This window comes from Canis lupus, chromosome 18, assembly GCF_048164855.1.
Source record: "Canis lupus baileyi chromosome 18, mCanLup2.hap1, whole genome shotgun sequence".
NCBI lineage: Eukaryota > Metazoa > Chordata > Mammalia > Carnivora > Canidae > Canis > Canis lupus.
The window spans coordinates 54,484,720-54,505,387 of record NC_132855.1 but is presented as its reverse complement, the minus strand read 5'-3'; the positions used below and the strand labels follow the sequence as shown (position 1 = coordinate 54,505,387).

General features: G+C 41.1%; 2 protein-coding genes and 1 pseudogene across 4 annotated transcripts in view; 1 reads left to right on the top strand and 2 right to left on the bottom strand.

Moving 5' to 3' along the window:
• Nucleotides 1-20,668, top strand: part of CEP41 (centrosomal protein 41) — a 55,406-nt gene that overhangs the window by 3,209 nt on the left and 31,529 nt on the right. For 2 of the 3 annotated variants that reach the window (XM_072784579.1, XM_072784580.1), the window contains exon 2: nt 12,769-12,832. In XM_072784579.1, coding sequence (XP_072640680.1) covers nt 12,769-12,832 — 64 coding nt within the window. Of the gene's footprint in view, nt 1-12,768; nt 12,833-18,097; nt 18,234-20,668 lie in introns of those variants that run through there. The other variant, XM_072784578.1, reaches the window with a different exon arrangement.
• LOC140609272 (glutathione S-transferase P pseudogene) lies at nt 8,748-10,519 on the bottom strand (annotated as a pseudogene).
• On the bottom strand, nt 16,367-16,765 carry LOC140609273 (large ribosomal subunit protein eL43-like). The gene has a single exon (XM_072784581.1). It carries the CDS (start codon nt 16,726-16,728, stop codon nt 16,450-16,452), a length of 279 nt encoding a protein of 92 aa, XP_072640682.1. The 5' UTR covers nt 16,729-16,765; the 3' UTR covers nt 16,367-16,449.

Sequence of the window (20,668 nt, the reverse complement as noted above, 5' to 3'; positions counted from 1 at the left end):
TTTTGGGTACAGCTTTTGTATGGAAATTAATTGTCATTTCTTTAGAATAGATGCCTAGGAGTATGGTTGCTGGATTGTATGTGAGCTTACATTTAGTTTTTTAGAACTACCAAAATATTTTCCAGAGTGACTGTACCAGCATTGGTGGTTCAGTGGTAGAATTCTCGCCTGCCAGAGTGACTGTACCATTTAAGATTCTTATCACCAGTGAACGAGAGGCCAAGTTTTGCACATTTTTGGCAACATCTGGTATTCAGGTTTTTCTGTTAGTTGGGTTTTTTTGTTTTTCATTTTTAGAGGTGAGGGGTATTGAGAGAGAGGGAGAAAGAATCTCAAGCATGCTTCACACCCAGCATGGAGTCCAACATGGGGCTTGATCTGACAACACTGAGATCATGACCTGAGCCAAAATCAAGAGTTGGACGATTGACTGAGCCACCCAGGTGCCACTATTTTAGTTGTTTTAATAGGTGCACTGTGACATCTCATAACGGTCTCAATTTGCATTTTCCCAGTGGTTACCAAGGTTGAACATCTTACATTTTTTTCATGTGCTCATTTACCATTCATATATCCTCTTCAACAAAATATCTTTTTGTATCTTGCCTAATTTCTTTTTTCTTAAGATTTATTTATTAGGAAAAAAAAGATTTATTTATTTATTCATGAGAGACACAGACTGAGAGAGAGAGGCAGAGAAATAGGCAGAGGGAGAAGCAGGCTCCTCACAGGGAGCCCAATGCAGGATTCAATCCTGGATCCCAGGATCATGACCTGAGCCGAAGGCAGGTGCCCAACTGCTCAGCCACCAGGCATCCCTATCTTGCCTAATTTCTAATCGGATTTTTTTTACTATTGTTTTGCTTGTGTGTGTGTTTGTGACTGTGTAAGTATTGATTATTGCCAAAGCAGTGATCATCATGGTTACATTTTCTTTCATACCCCTTTTTGTTTTTCCTGGAGTTTCTGTCTGCCTTTAGTTTTATTCTGTACTATTTCTAAATTTTCATAAATAATATAGGAAAATTTTCCTACATCACTGTTTACCACCTTTTCAGTTATCCTTTCCAAAACATTCTCTGCGCATTTGTGTGTGTGCTCACATGCTCTTGTGTGTATATAAATGTATAGAGAGTTTTATTTTGTGGTTTTCTTTTACTCAAATGTTATAACATCGCATATATGGCTTTTTTACTTGCTTTTTGCACTTAACAATAAGTCTTGGAGACTTTTCCATGTTAGACAAATATAGGTCAACTTAATTATTTTCTTTTAACTCTTACATAAGTACCTGGTCTGGTTTAGAGCAAAAGTTTTTAAATTTTTTTTTTTACTTGTTAAGTTTAACTGTTTTTACTAACAACAGTATGAGATATAATTCACCTATTTAAAGTGTACAATTCAGAGTTATACAATCATCACTGATAAGAACATTTCATTACACCAACAAGAAATTCTGTAACCTTTAGCTATCACTCCTCAATTTTCCCATTGTCTCCCCAGTCTAGTCTTGACAGTCACTAATCTATCGTGTCTCTCTATAGGTTTTCCTATTGTGTCTACATTTCATATAAATGGAGTCATGCAAAATGTGGTCTTTTGTGTCTGGCTCCTTTCACTTAGCATGATGTGTTAAAGGTTCATCCATGTCATATCGTGTATTAATACATCATTCCTATTACTGAATAATATTCCTTTACATGACCATACTTACTTTGTTCTTTTTTTTTTTTTTTTTAAGATTTTATTTATTTATTCATGAGAGACACAGAGAGAGAGAGAGAGGCAGAGACACAGGCAGAGGGAGAAGCAGGCCCCATGCAGGGAGCCTGATGTGGGACCCATCTCGGTCACACCCTGGGCTGAAGGCTGGCTAAACCACTGAGCCACCGGGGCTGCCCTTGTCTGTTCTTTCTGATGGACATTTGGGTTGTTTCTTTTTTGGAGCTATTATGAATATTCATGGAGATGTTTTTATATGGATGTGTGTTTTCATTTCTCTAGTGATAGTTTTTTGAAATTTTTTTTTCCTCAACAGTCTATTTCCTTCCTATTGTCTATTTTCTTTTTATTTGTTGGAGATATTTGTATTAGTTAACTCAAGCTGCTATAACAAAATGTCACAAGACTGGTTGCTTAAATGACAGAGGTTTATTTCTGGCAGTTTGGGAGTACCGGGAAGTTTAAGACCAAGGTGCTGGCCAGTTTAGTTTCTGGTGAGAGGTCTTCCTTGCCTTGCAGATGACTGCCTTCTCACTGTTCACTAGACTTCTTTCTGTGTATACTTGTACAGAGGGAAAGCTCCTTGGAGTCTCTTTTTATAAAGACACTAGTCCTATTACACTCATGCCACACCCTTATGACCTCATTTAACCTTAATTACCTCCTAAAGGCCCTGTCTCCAAATACAGTTACACTGGAGATTAGGGCTTCAATGTAACGCAAAAACATTAATTAATTAAAAGAAGCCTTCGAACATTGCTATGAAGTAAATTGCGTCCTCCCCAAAATTCGCACAGGTGTTCTCAGGTTTATTTTATTTTATTTTATTCATTTATTTAAAAAATATTTTATTTATTTATTCATGAGAGACACAGAGAGAGGGGCAGAGACATAGGCAGAGGGAGAAGCAGGCTCCCCGCAGGGAGCCAATGTGGGACTTGATCCCAGAATCCCAGGATCACATCCTGAGCCACTCAGGCATTCCTCAGGCTTCTTTTAATCCTAAGTTATTAATTTATGTTTTTGAGTAGGAAACTTAAACAAATGATTGGGATCTGTATATTTGAGAAGGTCTTGCTGATGGTGAGCCTCATTATGGGAAGATCTCATTGGGCCATAATTTGGGTGACTATCCTAAATCTGTACCTTCAGCTCTTTCCTCTTAGGCTGGTTATTTTCTTCAGAGAATTACTTCACTCTCCTGAGAGTAAAAGCCTATCTGAATTCCTGGAGGAATTAGGGCTAGCAGTTAAATCTCAACATTAGTATACATCATACACTTAATGCCCCTTTTTCGGTAATGCCATCTCCACCTTTCTCTGTCTAGAGACCTCCCAGTCCAGAAACGCTTCTCAGGTAATAAATCTATAGGGAGCTACTGTGGTGGGTGGGACAGTAGCAGAGAGTACAGGGATTTGGAGACCATGGTGGTTTTCAATCAACTTTCAAACAGTCTTCCTTATTTTAGCCACTTCTCCAACAATCCCCCCCACCCCACCCCACCCCCCACTTCTGGAGTGCCCGAGGCTGTCAATTCCTAAGCCTTTCAAGAATTGTTCTTGGCTTTCCCTTTGACTTTCTTCAATAACTCAAGTCATTTTCACTGTTGATCTGCTTTCTAGAATTCAAAGATCTATTGCTGTCACTTCTCCCACTCTCTCTGGTTTTTTGAGCTTTATGTCCTTAAAATAGAAGACAAAATTGAGGTTTTTGGAAGGAAGTGAAATTAAATGGAGTGTTCAATATGCTATCTTCACCCAGTAGATCATGATCTGTAATTATTTTATTTGTAATCTATAATCATTTATTTCTGGCATATTTACAAGAACTTAAGTGAGGGTCCTTGTATGCAAGGACCTGGCGTGCAGTAAACATCTGTTGAATAAGTCAATGAATATATGCCTGAGCCGGGAGGAAAAGTCAGGCTCAGGTTCCCTATTTTGGACGTCAAGCATATATAAATGGAATTAAACCTAAATGTTTGGCTCACAGAGAATCTATAGATTGAGAGGATGGAATCTTGGGGAATGCAGTGTTTAAGCAGATGACAGAAATGATCCATGTGTCATTGGAGACTCAGGGAAGGGAGATATCACCAAAGCTAAAGGAGTGGAAACTGAAGAAGGTGGGGCTGTATAACAGTGTCAAATGGCACAGAAAGGTCAAGCAAGTTAAAGAATGGAAAGTCACCGTTATATTCAGCAGTTAGGGGATCTCTGATGTTGGATAGCTGCCACAGTAACCATAGTACAATGGTGGGGACAGTAGCCATGCTGTATTGGATTGAGGAGTAAAGTGCAAATACCCTGAAAGTGTTCCAGTTATATATTAGGATATATATTCTGGCTGTATGTTGATTTGTCATGGATCATTCCATGTTCCGTGGCTTAAAGTAATAGTCATTTTATTATGATCTTTATGATTCTGAAGGTTGATCAGGCTCAGCTAGGTGCTTCTTATTTGGGATCTCATGTGGTTTTGCAGGCAGACAGAAGCTGGGGCTAGAGTTATCTTGAAGGCTTCTTCAAGGCCGTTGATATGGTCTTTTGGCAAGGACCTCAGTTGGGGCTGTTGGCCATACCACCTGCAGATGGCTTTGTCTATGTGGCGTGGCCTGGCCTTCCTCACAACATGGTAACTGAGTTCTAAGAACAAGTATCCCAGGAGAACCAGGTGGAAGTGGTATTGCCATTTATGATCTAGCCTCAGAAGTCATAAGACAGCACTTCTATCATAGTCACAAGCCCATCCAGATTGGAGCAGGGGTGTGTTTGGGGTGGAGGTTGGGGAGACATTGGTCCCACCCAACCAGTGTGAGATGGGAAATTCTGTTGCAAATATCTTGAAAAATACAATCAACCATAGGTAGTAGCTGCTAGCAAAGCTAGCAAAAGGGCTGCTACATGTGCGTACAGTCTCAGGGTTTGTGTTTGAGATCAGTAGAATTGGACCAGATTAAAACTGCCGTTAAAAAAAAAAGACCCATGTTAAATGTGAGATTGCCTTAAATAAGGCTATTTTCAAGATTGAATTCATTTCCCTCATTTTATGGACCTCCTGTGTATACAAAGGAGATAAGTAGAGAAATTCTGAACAAAATGTATAATGGTATTTTTAAAAATCCTTTAAATGTAAATCTTATTACATATGTTGCAATTGAAATACAACCAACCTTGAGAGTTTCATTTTGAGAGAGGTAGGAAGTCAGAAAAGCTCATTCATGTTTGAACAATTTGAAATTCAGACATTCTCACTCATATTTTTTTTTAGTGATTTTCTTTCAGAAAAATCCCGTTGTTGACTTCTTTCTTCTCCCTTCTCTGACATCCATGAATTCATAAAGCCCAGTCCTACTTTGCATATGTTAGTAACCTGCCAAAATACTCTTGCAATTATATGCCTCACAGCTCAGTATTTTTGGTACCTTCCATTGTCTTTGTGAAGGGCCTCCTCCAGACCCTCAGTCTACATTCAGGCATCTACTTGGAGCCTACATGCCCACGTCCCACCATACAGCATGGGATTTCATATACCTATGGTTTTTAACCCTTTAGGGGTTATAAGCCCCTTTGAAAATTTGGTGAAAATCACGGTCCCTCCCCGAGAAAAAATGCACATACACAAAATTTTTCATAGTTTCACGGGACTCGTGGATCATCTAAAACCCATTGGTGGATCTGGTATTCAGAATGCCTAAAATGAGTGTGGAAGAGTGCAAGCTCTAGAGCCAGACTACCAGCTTCATTCCAGGTTTCACCCTTATCACCAGCTGACTAGTCTCGGAAAATCACCCCAGCTCTGTGCTCCTGTTACCTGATATGGAGAATGAAGATATACTAGTAAATACTAGTATCTACATCATGAGTGGCTGTGAGGATTAAGTGAGATAATGTAGGTAAAATGCTTAGTCGAGTGCCTGACAACATAGTTAAGTGCTCAGTAATTGTTAGCAGGGATTATCTTCATTGTTGTTGTTGTACCTTCTCTAGCAAATCAAACAACATGAGGTTCTTTCAACATGCTTTTAAAGTGGCTTTGCTATTGTAATTTTCTCCACTTGAAATCCTTTTTCCTTGTCTTTTTATCCATAGAAGTTCAGCCCTTAAAACACAGCTCCATTGCCATTTCTTCCACAAAGTCTCCCACATCACCCCCAGAGTGTAAGCTTCAGAGTCCTAGAGCCGTCATGTAGTGCTGGCGTGCACACTGTGTGCTGCTCAGGGCTCAGAGCCATCTTCATCCATAAGGCATCCTTACTGCTCACACTGGTGTGAGACCTTGCAGTAGGTCCAGAGATCTAGGAGGCAGAGCCGTGTCCCGAGTGCCAGAAGTGAGGAGTGTGATTTGTACAAAGCGCTGTGACAATCCAGGAAGGGAAGGAATTTCCATCTGCCTGGGGCCCTCACAGGAGTCTTCTTGGAAGATATGTTTATGCCGGGTCTTGAAAGCCGAGTAGAAATGAAGTAGCTGTGATGGCATGGGTAGAAAGGGAAGACCTATCTTTGGACCCTCTCTGGGGGTTGTAAACCCTCAAAGGGTCTTTGACATTTTTTTGATCGCTCTCTGATAATAATACAAACATGAACTTTCTCAGCTCCCTCCTCCTGATGAACTTCATCCTGACCACCTACCTGATATCTTTACCCTAAATACATACCCAAAGCTGAACCTTCCCCTGGGGGTTCTGGGCCTCCTCCTCTCCCACTCCCTCCTTTCCATACCTTCCTGCCTCATTTCCAACCTCTTATCTAGCCTCTAAACATCCTCAAATCTCTCCTTTCTTCCAAAACAAAGCAAAGCAACAATAAAGAAGAATTCCTTAGCAACTCTCAAGGAAAAAAAAAAAAAAAAAGCCCATCTGGCTACTATCCTCTTCTTTCCTCCCTCCCCGTCTCATACAACCTGCTATTTTTGCTTCTGCTTCTGTCAATTCACTGTAACCTCATCCACCAGAGTCGTCAACAAGGTCCTGGTTTGTTCAGTCCAATTTTGTTTTGTTATTCTCTTTCTTGACCTGCATTCTTGCTTGCTGGTTCATGTTTGACCTCTTGTTCTCGGCCTTGACAGCATTGATCACTGTTGACCACTCCCTTCCTAAAATTCGTCTTTAATTTTCATGACCCACTTTCTTCTGGCCTCTCATGAGTCTCATGCATGGTGCTTTTCTCTACCTGACCTTAAGTGTTGGGGCTTTTCTTCTCTGTCTTACACAATCTCTGATACTGATCTTGTCCATTCCTATGGCTTCCCCTGCTACCTATCTGTTGACAACCCCCAAACTTTAATTTCTGCAACCCCAAATTTCTCTCCTGATCTCAGACCCAAATAGCCAGCTCACCACTTCCATTTTGGATAATGCACAGATACCTCATACTTGACATGCCTCAACCTGAAAAACATCATGTTTTTTAACATATGCTTCCTCCCTAAGTCTCTCTTTTGGGGAATGGTATCACTGTCCTCCTCCTGTTATACTAGTCAGTTTTCAATCATTGATTTTCCACCTTTAAAGATTTCTTGAAACTGTCTCTTCTTCCTTGTCTCTACCGCCACTTCCTTAGCATCACAGACCTTAGCACAACTGCCTCTTAACGGATCTTTGCGCCTCCATCCTTGACTATGATCCTATTCATTCTCCAGAATGCCGCCAGAGTGAGCTTTCTAAAATGGAAAGATAATCCCATCACTTGTCTGTAAACTTTCCTCAGTGACTCCCCAATCATCTACACTAGCGTTTCTCAACTTTGGCATAACTGACATTGTGGGCCAGTTCATTCTTTGCTGTGGAGGTATTCTCTGTCATTGTCGGATGTTTTGCAGCATCCCTGGCCTCTACTCACTGGATACCAGTAGCATCCCAGCACTACCACCCAGTTCAGACAGCCTAGAATGTCTCCAGACATTGACAGTTGTCCCCAGGAGCATGGAGAGTAAAATTGCCCTTTCGAGAACTAGTCATCTATAGGGGGGGAAAACCCAAGTTTCTTAGCGTGGATACAAGGTCCTTTATGAACTAACCCCTCCTTGCCTCTTCAGCCTCATCCAACCCCATACTGCCCCGGTGCGCTAGGTCTATCCGGAAATCCTCTAGCTTCCACCCGCTACTCCTTTAGCTTGACTCATTTTCTTGACCCTCAGCTTTTGGCCCAGAAGTCCCCATTCAGGACATAGTTCTTGACTATTCTAGTCAGGATCATGGGCCAATCTCGTATGTTCTTGTTGCACTCCCTGCTTCCCTCTCTTTGTTTATCATGTGGTATCTCTTTGTTGGCTTATGCCACCCCCACCCCCACCCCGGCACCATGGAGAGAGCTGGATGGCTGTGTCCTCAGCACAGTGGCTTACTACTAGAAAGCACCCAGTAAATGTCAACTGAGTGGTTGGTGCTCAGTAAGTCTTTGTTGAATGAATGAATAGTCCTTGAAACAGCTTCTTTTCTCAGCTCTTTCATTTTCCACCATTCCATCCTGTTTATGTAATTGAAAAAAGCCAGTTGGTCAGTAGGTCAAGAAACAGTCATCTCCCCCACCACCCCCCAAAGCAAGAATCTTAAGGAAAAAAGTATGGCAGTTCCATAAAATCTATGGTAGTCTGCTTAGAGTGAAGGACAAAGTTTTACGTTGTGGTTGGCACTAGAAAGTCAGGAGCAAGAAGTTGGGCCAAAATGGGAAAGTGGAAAAGAGACACTACATTTTTCTACTGCAGCATATGGATTTCTCATTAGTCTGTGTAAGGGAAAACTGGGGGCGGGAAGGGGCCAGCCACTGCAGCTGTCCACACTCTCTCCCCCCATCGTTCTGCTGCCACCACACCTGGTCCCCAGGGACACCCTCACTTCTTAGCTATGTTGGCTTAGGTATGGACAAATCCCCTTGGTTCAGCAGAGACTAGCCTGTAGTTTTTCAAAAGACACTTTGCTAGGAAACTAGTGGAAAACAAAACAAAAGTAAAAACAGGAAATACCATATAGAAATTATGAAAATAGAAGTACAAAAACAAAAAGAAAAATAAGTGAAGAAAGAAAATTTCTTTTTTTTTTTTTTTTCCTCACTTGAAAATTTTATTGGTCAGGGAGAAAGGAAGTCAGGTAGCCCCCCAGCTTCCCGCCCAGGGTTCCACAAGCTCTCACTGCTTCCCGTTGCCATTGATGGGGCGGTTCACGTGCTCGGGGGACGACAGGAATGCCTTGAGCTTGGGTCTGGCGCTGAGGCACGCCACATAGGCCGAGAGCAGGGGGAAGGAGTCCAGGCAGCTGGGGGCCAGGACCTGGTGAATCAGCAGCAAGTCCAGCAGGTTGTAGTCCGCGAAGGAGATCTGGTTGCCCACGATGAAGGCCTGGCCCCCCTCATTCTGGGACAACAGCTTTTCAAAAGGCTTCAGGTAACCTGGTAGTGCCTTCACATACTCCTCCTTTCCTGCCTCATAGTTAGTGTAGATGAGGAGGGCGTATTTGCAGCGGAGATCTTCCACACCATCGTTCACTACATCCAGCAAGGCCGCCTCCTGCTGGTCCTTCCCGTAGAGCCCAAGGGAGCGGCCCAGGTGTCGCAGGATGGCATTGGACTGGTACAGGGTGAGGTCTCCGTCCTGGAACTTGGGGAGCTGCCCGTACAGACAGGAGGCCTTGAGTGAGCCCTTCATCCAGGTCTCCATGGTCACCACCTCCTCCTTCCAGCTCTGGCTCTGGTCAGCCAGCAGCATGCGCATGGCCTCACAGCGCCCTCGAACAGGGAAGTAGGTGATGGTATAGGGTGGCATGGTTGCAGCGTGGGTGGCGGCAGCGGCGGCAGCAGAGCTCCAGAAAGAAAATTTCTTAGCTTAAAATAACTGAATTTTACTATTAGCTTTTCTTGACTCAGTTTACCAGACACATGTTTTCCCTGGTTTGGTTTTTTTGTTTTTTTTTTTTTTTTGGTTTGCATTTTTGGTCTTTTGTTTTGCTACGGTCTTATCTTCCTCTTGGGGATCTTCTAAAGTTTCCCTTTTCAATCTTTAAATATTTCCCTTCTCTCACTTAAAAATCTTCTCTGTCTTCATCTAGGAAGGAGTTGGAATTGATGTTACAGTCAGTTTCTTTTAAAGACAGCAGGTGTGGGCAGGTGTGGGCAGCCCGGGTGGCTCAGTGGTTTAGTGCCGCCTTCAGGCCAGGGCCTGATCCTGGAGACCTGGGATCGAGTCCCATGTCAGGCTCCCTGCATGGAGCCTGCTTCTTCCTCTGCATGTGTCTCTGCCTCTATCTCTTTCTCTCTCTGTTTCTCATTAATAAATAAATAAAATCTTTTTTAAAAAAATAATAAAAAATAAAAAAATAAAAAAAAATAAAAAAAAATAAAAAAATAATAAATAACGACAGCAGGTGAGTGGTCAGATGGAGACCGAAGCTTTTCTGTCTTTCTCTAGGGGTAAAATAGCTCAAGGGTTCTGCACACATCCTAGGCCCAATGCTAAGCATTCACAAGAAAGGTTTTACCTGCCTGGAGTGAAATAAAGAACAGTTGAGGGGATCCCTGGGTGGCCCAGCGGTTTAGTGCCTGCCTTTGGCCCAGGGCGCGATCCTGGAGTCCCGGGATCGAGTCCCACGTCGGGCTCTCAGCATGGAGCCTGCTTCTCCCTCCTCCTGTGTCTCTGCCTCTCTCTCTCTCTCTCTCTCTCTCTCTCTCTGTGTCTATCATGAATAAATAAATAAATCTTAAAAAAAAAACACACAGTTGATGTCAAGAGTTTTTTAATAACACTAACAGACCAATCTTTTTATTCTGGGATTTTTTTTTTCTTTCTTTTTAGATATTAAATGGCAGAGGGTAGTTATAAGGTTTTGCTTTTTGTTTTTAATGACATTTCTTGACAAAATGCAAAGTTGATTTTTCTCCATAGGTGCTCTCAGGTTTTTTTGTTTGTTTGTTTGTTTGTTTTTGGTGTTCTCAGTTTTTAAAAATTCCTCCTGGTCTCTGAAATCCAAAACTCCAGACCAGGACATGCTATATAGTTCATTGTGTTTTCAAGGGCAAATGATACGGATTTTAAAGTTTGATGTTCTCCACCTGATTTTTTTTCCTTCTTTCTTTCAGAGGGTAGAGCATGCGACTCTTAATCTCAGGGTTGCAAGTTCAAGCCCCACACTGGGCATAAAGATTATTTTAAAAATAAATAAAAATATTTTTAGAAAATAATGAGAATAAAGTTTGGTGTTCTCTTCCAAGGAACCAGGTAGTTACTATAATATACTCTGTATCCTAAATACTCATTTGTTGACTGCCCCTCAGTAAATGTGCCCACCAAGTACTAGGTCCTGGGTGAACACTTATTTGAGTAAATCATTGTTCCTGCCTTTGAGAAAATCTAGAGAAGCAGCTTGGGGTATAAATAGTGGTGCAGGGCATTCTGGGAGCCAGGGAGAAGAAAGTGCCTGATTCCCCCTTGGACAGCTTATGGCGGAAGTAAGGTTCTGCCCAAGGACAAGCCAAGGAAAGGCATTCTAGGCAGACATTTGCTAAGCCTGGAGACTTGAGTGAGCATAGCAAATTAAGGGAACAGTTGGGCAATGTCAACATGGGAACATGTGTGAGAGTGGCAGATGAAGCCTGAAAGGTACTACCCAGTTTTAATTTCATATTCTACAGCTACATGTGACTGAATGTATGATCTTCATACTTGAGGCCTGAGCAAGAAAGCTACATCTTTTTTTTTTTTTTTTAAGATTTTTTTTTGGGGGGGCGGGATCCCTGGGTGGCTCAGCGGTTTAGCGCCTGCCTTTGCCCCAGGGTGCAATCCTGGAGTCCCGGGATCGAGTCCTATGTTGGGCTCCCCGCATGGAGCCTGCTTCTCCCTCTGCCTGTGTCTCTGCCTCTCTCTCTCTATCATAAATAAATAAAAATAAATTAATTAAAAAAAAAATTTTTTTTAAGATTTTATTTATTTATTTGAAGGAGAGTGAAAGTGAGAGCACAGAGGAAGAGGGAGAAGCAAACTCACCACTGAGCAGGGAGCCTGATGTGGGGCTTGATCTCAGGACCTTCGGATCGCAACTTGAGCCGAAAGCGGACACTTAACCAGCTAAGCCATCTGGGTGCCCCAAGAAGGCTATATCTTGCGATGTTGATTCACTAGCCTTCCCTCACTTTGATGGTTTTTGCAAATGCCATTGAAACTTATTATGTGTAAATGTCATGTGGTTGGACTTAGAGTTCACTCCTGGAGTATAGGACAAGGGAGACCTGATATAGCCATTTTTTAATGATCACCCTGGGCCTATGATGAGCCTGGACTGCCCTCAGAACAGATGCTATCGGAGTGACATTTATGGAGCCTCAGACTCCAGACAAGCAGCAGAGGAGTCCTGGCCAAACCGGGCCTAGCAGCATCTAGGCACAGTGCTCAGGTCTGGGTCCAAGTGCTACTTTTCAGGGGAGATGTGGGTAAAATCTAGAGGGTGTCCAGAGGAGATGGCCTAGAAATCATCATACAAAGAATAAAACTTGGGACACCTGGGTGGCTCTGCAGTTGAGCATCTGCCTTTGACTCGGGGCATGATCTCGGGTCCCACATCAGGTGTCCTGCATGGAGCCTGCTTCTCCCTCTGCCTATGTCTCTGCCTCTGTCTCTCTCATGAATAAATAAATAAAATCTTTTTTTTTTTTTAAGAGTAAAACTAAAAAAAGGATGAAGAGAGCTGCCTTTAGTTATTTTAGCAGAAATTTCTTGAGGGCAAGGGTCAGGGGATGGCTCATTCTGGGTGTGACAATGGATCGGATAGAACTGAGAAATAATCTTTAAGAGGTTTTTTTTTCCCTAATTATATGGTGCTATGAGATTATTTTGACAAAAAATGGAAATATTTTGACAGAAGCAAGGTAACCATCTTCACCTGTGGAAAGGCTATAGCAAAGGCTCCTAGATTAAAGGGACAGTTGGATGTCTAGAGCTCCTTCCTTCTTTACATTTGATAACATTTTAGCATCTGTTCTATTCTTTAAATATCTCTTTCCTACTTCTGTCACCCTTATTTTTACATCAACTCAATTAATTGTTAATTTTCTTATTTTTTAGTATCTGACCAAAAGAATACCACAAAACCCAAGGTATCAGCATATAAAGTCAAGACTGGATACTGGTGAGTAAATATTAGAAAACTAAAACTTAAAAAAAAAAATCCAGCAACATTGCTGGCAAGAAGCAGGCTGTTAATGCCTGCTATCAGTCAAAGCTCAAAGTTTCTCACTTTCTTGCCCCATGGCCTAAAAGGCTCAAGATTTATCTTTGAAAGCTTTTTTTTTTTCAGATCATCAGTAAAAATTTCCATTTACATAACTTAGCTCCTTATGAATTGAGAAACTGATGAAAACATGGTTTAATGAGCTTTAAGGCTGAGGCTAAATAAATATCAGGGGGGTGGGCCTCTATTTTGGAAACCTTAAGTATATTCCTTTAAACTCAGAGTAATAGGTAGTATTTGTGCACATTTGTTCAATTCAGTACTTGCAGAGTGCCAACTATATGCAAAGTTATGGACTATGGGACATAGAAAGATGAGTGTGAATTGTGACTTTTGCAAAGAGCTTAGATTCGAGTGCAGGCAGACAGACCTGAATGAGTAACTAAAATACCAGACAAAACTCAGTTCATGCTTCAATTCAGGTAAAATGAAATTTAAGAGTTGCATTGCTTATTTCCATGCTCTTAACATTTTTCAGTGTCATGATGCAGACCACTCCCTAGGTCTCTAGTGGATTTGCAAGCTTGTGAGAGTTTGGTTTCTTACTCATTTCATTTTTCAACCGTTTGAAGTCTGCTGTGGCAAATCCATTCTGTTGAGATGGTTTTGCTAGTGGATTGGGGCACCACATGCCTTTGGCAATGCTGAATTTGCCACCGGTAACCTGAGGACAACTAGAGATATAGAGGAGATAGTGACCTGATTTAAATCTCATTCATTTTGTCTTTCCCTTCCTCCAGTCTTCTTTAAAATTACTGTCTTCCATTATGCAAAGTTCCTCATATAAAACAAACTTCAATTGAATGTTTTAAATGAACAACCTTTGCAGATACAATTTCTTGGGACCTTTCTTTCAAACATTTCCAAGCTGTACAGATACTTATCCTTGCAAATATCCTGTTTGACAGGAGGTAGAAAATTTTATCTCCGTTTTTAAGGAGGAGGAAATTGTGGCGCAGAGAGATTGTGATGTACTTGAAGTTCAATAAAAGGAGACAGAACAAGGATTTGCATGCAGGGTGACGAAGCTGATGGCACACCTGGAGACCTGGTGTGAAGCCTGGCCACGTCTCTTAGGCCAGCTGTCCCAGCTTTTCCCACAGCCTCATTCCTTCTACCATCTCCATCTCTACCTGTCCCCCTCCTCCTTAACTATACTTATGACCCATTCTTCTAGAATAAGCTATTCTGTGATGGAAGCACTTTGATTAAAAATGCCATATTTTTTCTGAGGGGTCCAGATAACATTTAAAAGACAACTATAAAGGAATGCACTTCTTTTGGAACCTTCTTAAAATGAAAACTTAACAGCTGAGCTTTATTTCAGATACATAAATTTGTCTGTATCTTCATAGGTTTTTCTCCTGGAAATTGAATTGGGATTTTTGACTGAAAACCCATTTCTTTCCCTTCAATTCCTCAATTCATAACCAAAAATTTGACTTAATAATAGATAGTACTTGAAATTAATTTCAAGTTTGAAATTGAGATACTTAAGTCTGCTTTTTATAATATATAGAAGTCATTGCCTGTATCCTTTTATGTCCTTGAATTTTTAACTAGTGTTTTTGCTAATTAAACTTGTTATTTTGAAGTAATTTTGGATTCACATGGAATTTTAAGAAATATTATGGAAAGATTCCATATACCCTTTATCCAGTTTCCCATAGTAACATCTTATGGAAATTATACAGTATCACAACCATGACACTGACATTGATACAAGTGGAGATACAAAACATTTCCATTGGGGATCCCTGGGTGTCTCAGCAGTTTGGTGCCTGCCTTCGGCCTGGGGCATGATCCTGGGGTCCTGGGATTGAGTCCCAAGTCGGGCTCCCTGCATGGGGCCTGCTTCTCCCTCTGCCTGTGTCTCTCTGCCTCTCTGTGTGTCTCTCATGAATAAATAATTAAAAAAAAAATTTCCATCATCACAAGGATCCCTCATGTTGTCCTTTTAAAAGCATATCTACTTTCTACCGTCATCCCTCCTTAACCCCTGACAACCACTAATCTGTTCTCTGGTTCTGTAATTTTGTCATTTCACAGGTGCTATAGAAATGAGATCATACAGGGGCCCCTGGGTGGCTCAGTCAGTTAAGCATCTGCCTTCGGCTCAGGTCAAGATCTGGGCTCCCTGCTCATCGGGGTTCTGCTTTCCCTCTCCCTCTGCCCCTTCTCCCTGCTTGTGTTCTCTCTCTCTCTTTCAAATAAATAAATGAAACTTAAAAAAGAAATGGAAGAAATGGGATCATACAATAATGCCACTTTTTTTTTTGAATTGGCTTTGCACTCAGCATAATTCTCTGGAGATTCATTCAGGTTGTTCCATTTATTAGTTGATACCTTTTTATTACTGAGTAGTATTCCATGGTATGGAAGTGCCACAGTTTAACCATTTATCTGTTGAAGGACGTCTGGATTGTTTCCACTTTTTGACCATTACAAATACAGGTGCTGGGATCCCTGGGTGGCGCAGCGGTTTAGCGCCTGCCTTTGGCCCAGGGCGCGATCCTGGAGACCCGGGATCGAATCCCACGTCGGGCTCCCGGTGCGTGGAGCCTGCTTCTCCCTCTGCCTGTGTCTCTGCCTCTCTCTCTCTCTCTGTGACTGTCATAAATAAATAAATAATTAAAAAAAAACAAAAACAAAAAAAAACAAATACAGGTGCTATACACATTCATGTTTCAGTTTTTGTTTGAATAAAAGACTTCATTTCTCCAGGATCAATGCCCAAAAGTGCAATTACTAGGTCATATGATAGTTGCATTTGCAGTTTTTAAAGATACTGCCAGGGCAGCCCTGGTGGCACAGCGGTTTAGCACTCCCTGCAGCCTGGGGTGTGATCCTGGAGACCCGGGATCGAGTCCCATGTCGGGCTCCCTGCATGGAGCCTGCTTCTCCCTCTGCCTGTGTCTCTGCCTCTTTCTCTGTGTTTCTATGAATGGATAAATAAAATCTTTAAAATAAATAAACAAACAAACTGCCAAACTATTTCCCAGAGTAACTAGACTATTTTACATTCCTACCAGCAATGAATGAATGTTCTAGTTTCCTGTATCCTCATCAGTATTTGGTGGTGTCGCCATTTTAAATTTTAGCCATTCCCATAGATGAATTGGGGCATATCATGGCAGTTTTAGGGTGTGTTTCCCTAGTGGCTAATGATGTAACTCTTCATGTACTTATTTGCCATCTGTATATTTTCTTTAGTGAAGTATCCCTGCATGTCTTTTGCCTATGTTCTAATTGGGTTGTGTGCTTTTTAACTTACTTGTTGAGTGTTCCTTATACATTCGAGCTATGGGTCCTTTGTTGGATGCATGGTTTGCAAAGATTTTCTCTCAGTCTGTAGTTTGTCTTTTCATTCTCCTGACCGGGTCTTTTGAATAGCCTAAGTTTTCAATTATGGTGAAGTCCACTTTATCAGTGTTTTGTTTTCTTTTTCTTTTTTTTTTTATTATATAAATTAACCCATTTATTTTAGGCTAGCAATGTTTCAAATGGCGGAGCTTCTACTGGTCTTTCAACTCCTTCAGTCTTCTGTTGGCAGACTTTACTGTGACAGCAGAAGTGGTGTTGTAGGTCCAGGCGCCCCCGGCCACGGTCTTCATGCAGGAGCCGCAGTGCCAGATGCCCACCGCTCGCCTTTTCATCTTGGTCTTGCCGCAGAAGGAGCAGGTGTACTTGGCGTGCTGGCTGATCTCGATCTTCTTCACCATCTTCCTGAGCGAGGCCCCGTAGCGGGTCCCGTATTTACCCACGATCCCGACCTTCTTGGTGCGTTTGGCCATGTCGCCGCCGCCAGGTCCCAGCCCAGAGAGGAAGAAGTGTTTTGTTTTCTGAATCGTGCTTTTTTTGCTGTCAAGTCTAAGAACTCTTTGCTGAGACTAGATCCCAGAAGTTTTCTTTTCTTTCTTTTTTTTTTTTTTTTAATATTTTATTTATTTATTCATGAGAGACAGAGAGAGGCAGGGACCTACGCAGAAGGAGAAGCAGACTTCCTGTGGGGAGTCATATGTGGGACTCGATCCTAGGACTCTGGTATCCTGCCCTGAGCCAAAGGCAGATGCTCAACCACTGAGCCACCCAGGTGTCCCAGATCCCAGAAATTTTCTATCAAGGTTTTTTCCTAAAAGTTTTATAGTTTTAGATTTTACATTTAAGTCAACACTACATTTTGAGGTAATTTCTGTATAAGATGTGCAGCTTAGATCAGGATTAGCCTTTTGCGTATGGATGTCCAGTTGCTTTAGCGCCATATGTTAAAAGGCTACCTTTCCTGCATTGAATTTTGCATGTTCACCTTTGTCAAAAACGAGTTTGACATGTTTATGTGGATCCATTTCTGGGTTCTCTATTCTGGTCCATTGATCTGTATCTGTCCTTCTGCCAGTATTTCGCAGTTTTGATTAAAATTGATTAGACTGGGGCACCTGGGTGGCTCAGTGGTTGAGCATCTGCCTTCAGCTCAGGGCAGGATACCAGAGTCCTGGGATCAAGTCCCGAATCAGGCTCCCTGCAGGGATCCTGCTTCTGTCTCTGCCTGTCTCTACCTCTCTTTCTGTGTCTCTCATGAATAAATAAATAAAATCTTTTTTAAAAATTCTGATGGGATCCCTGGGTGGCGCAGCGGTTTGGCGCCTGCCTTTGGCCCAGGGCGCGATCCTGGAGACCCGGGATCGAATCCCACGTCGGGCTCCCGGTATATGGAGCCTACTTCTCCCTCTGCATATGTCTCTGCCTCTCTCTCTCTGTGTGTGTGACTATCATAAATAAATAAAATTAAATTAAAATTGAAAAAAAAAATTAAAAAATAAAAAAATTTTGGTTAGACTGATTACTCCCATTTTGTTTTTCTTTACAAATTATTTTAGCTATTCTAATTCCTTTGCTTTTCCATGAAAGTTTTAGAATAATCTCATTTACATTTACAAAAAAAGGCATTGCTCTGGTTTTGATAGGAGTTGCATTAAACCCATATATCAACTTAGGACAAATTCACTTTACTATGTTGATTCTTCCAATCCATTACTATAGGACAGTAGTCTCCCCCAATCCTCCATCTGGGATTTCACTTTCCAGTTTCAGTTACCCACCATCATCCACAGTCCCGAAGCAGACGCTCCTCCTCCTGATGGATCTCAGAAGGTCATAGTAGTTTCATGCTATGCCACAATGCCTGTGTCATTCACCTCACTTCTTGTCAGCAGGCATCTTATTATCTCACATCACAAGAAGGGTATAAGATGTTTTGAGAAACAGAGAGAGAGACCACTTTCACATAACTTTTATTATAGTATGTATTATAATTATTCTATTTTATTATTAGTTACTGTTATTAATCTCTTACTGTGCCTAATTGATAAACTTTATCATGGGTATGTATGTATAGGAAGAACATAGTGTATGTATTATGTCTGGTACTATCATTGCAGGTGTCCATGGGGGGTCTTGGAATATATATCCCCTGAGGATAAAGGGGGATGGGGACCATTATAGTCTCTCCATGTGTTTAGATCTTCTTTGGTTTCTTTCATTAACACCGTATGGTTTTCAGCATAAGTGTTCTTTACATGTTTTATCAGATTACACCTAAGTAGTTCATTTTTTTGAGCAATTGTCAATGGTATTGTCTTTTTAATTTTGGTAGCATTGTGTTCATTGCCAATGTATAGAAATACAGCTGATTTTTGCATGTTTCTCCTGAATCCTAGGACTTTGCTAGGACTTATTAGGTACAAGAGGAGTTTCTTTGCCTGTTTGTTGGGTTGGTTTTTCGGTTTTGTTTTTGTTTTGTTTGTTTGCTTTTGGCAGATTCCTTGGGCTTTTCTAGGTAGACAGTGATGTCATTTATAAAAAAAGAATAGTTTTATTTCTTCCCTTCCGATCTAAATATGTCTTTTATTTCCTTTTATTGCCTTATTGCACTGACTAGGACTTCCAGAACTGTCAGATACAAGTGGCCAGTGTGAACATCCTTGTTTTTTTCCTGATCTTATGGGGAAAACATTCAGTCTTTCATCATTAAGTACAATATTAGCTGTATCTGATCGAGGAAGATTCCACCTATTCCTATTTTTCTGAGACTTTTCCATCATGAATGACTATTGAATTTTAACAAATGGCTTTACTGCACCAATTGAGATAATCATATGATATTGTCTTTAGCTTATTAATGTAGTGGATTACCATGATTTGCAAATATTGTACTATTGCAGCATCCATGAACTAAACCTCACTTAGTCACGGTGTGTAGTTCTTATTATATATTGCTCGGTTCTATTTATTATTTGGTGAAAGATTTTTGTGTCTCTATTAATGAGGCCCATTGTTTTGTAATTTTATTTATTTTTTAAGATTTATTTATTTATTCATGAGAGACAAAGAGGCAGAGACACAGGCAGAGGGAGAAGCAGGCTCCATGCAGGGAGCCCAATGCAGGACTTGATCCTGGATCCTGGGATCATACCCTGAGCCGAAGGCAAATGCTCAATGGCTGAGCCACCCAGGCGTCCCTTGTAATTTTATTTTGGAGGAACTGTCTTTGTCTAATTTTGATAGCAGAGTTAACACTGGCATCATAAAATAAGTTGGAAAGTGTTTCCTCTGGTTCTGTTTTTTGGAATTAGTTTTATGAATTGCACACTTTAAAAGGATGACTTTTATGGATGCCTGGGTGGCCCAGTCAGTGAAGTGTCCGACTCTTGATTTTGGCTCAGATCATGATCTCAAGAGTTGTGAGATTGAGCCCTGTGTTGGGCTCTGTGCTGGGTGTGGAGCCTGCTTGAGACTCTCCCTCTCCTTCTGCCGCTCCCCCCTCATCCTGGACTCATGTTCACTCTCTTAAAAAAAATATTTTTTTTTTAAATAAAAGGGTGAATTCTTATATGTAAATTATTCCTCAGTTTAAGAAGATAACATGACCATTAGAAAAAAGATGGACTAGAAAACAAAACAAAACCCTGGTGTTATTTATATTTGGTTAATTGGCATTAATTCTTTGTTAAGCATTTGGTAGAATTCTCTAAAAACCATCTAAACCTGAAGATTTCTTTCCTGAGAGTTTTTAAATTTCGAATTCAATTTTTTCATAGTTATGGGGATATTCAAATTAGTTTCCTGTTGAGTGAGTTGTGGTAGTTTGTGTTTTTTGAGGAATCAGTACATTTCATCCAAGTTTTCAAATTTACGTGTGTAGGACTATTTGTAGTCTTCATTTATTAACCTGATGTCTGAAGTGCTAGGCCCTGTTTCATTCCTGATACTGCTAATTTGTGTTTCTTCCCTTTTTTTTTGCTATAGATTTGCCCATTTTACTGATACTTTAAAAGAATAAGCTCTTGGTGTCATTAGTTTTCTCTTGTTTTTCTGTTTAAAATGTCCTTGAGGGCAGCCCCGATGGCCCAGTGGTTTAGCGCTGCCTTCAGCCTGGGGCGGGACCCTGGAGACCCAGGATTGAGTTCCACGTAGGGCTCCCTGCGTGGAGCCTGTTTCTCCCTCTGCCTGTGTCTCTGCCTCTCTCTCTCTCTCTCTTTCTCTCTCTCTGCACCTCTCATAAATAAATAAAATAAAATCTTTAAATAAAATAAAATAAAATAAATATAAATAAAATGTCCTTGATTTTTGCTCTCATCTCTATTATTCCTTCCTTTTGCTTTGGTTTTATTTGTTCTTCTGTTTCCAGATTCTTGAGGTCAGAACTTAGCTTATTGATTTAAGACTTTTCCTCTT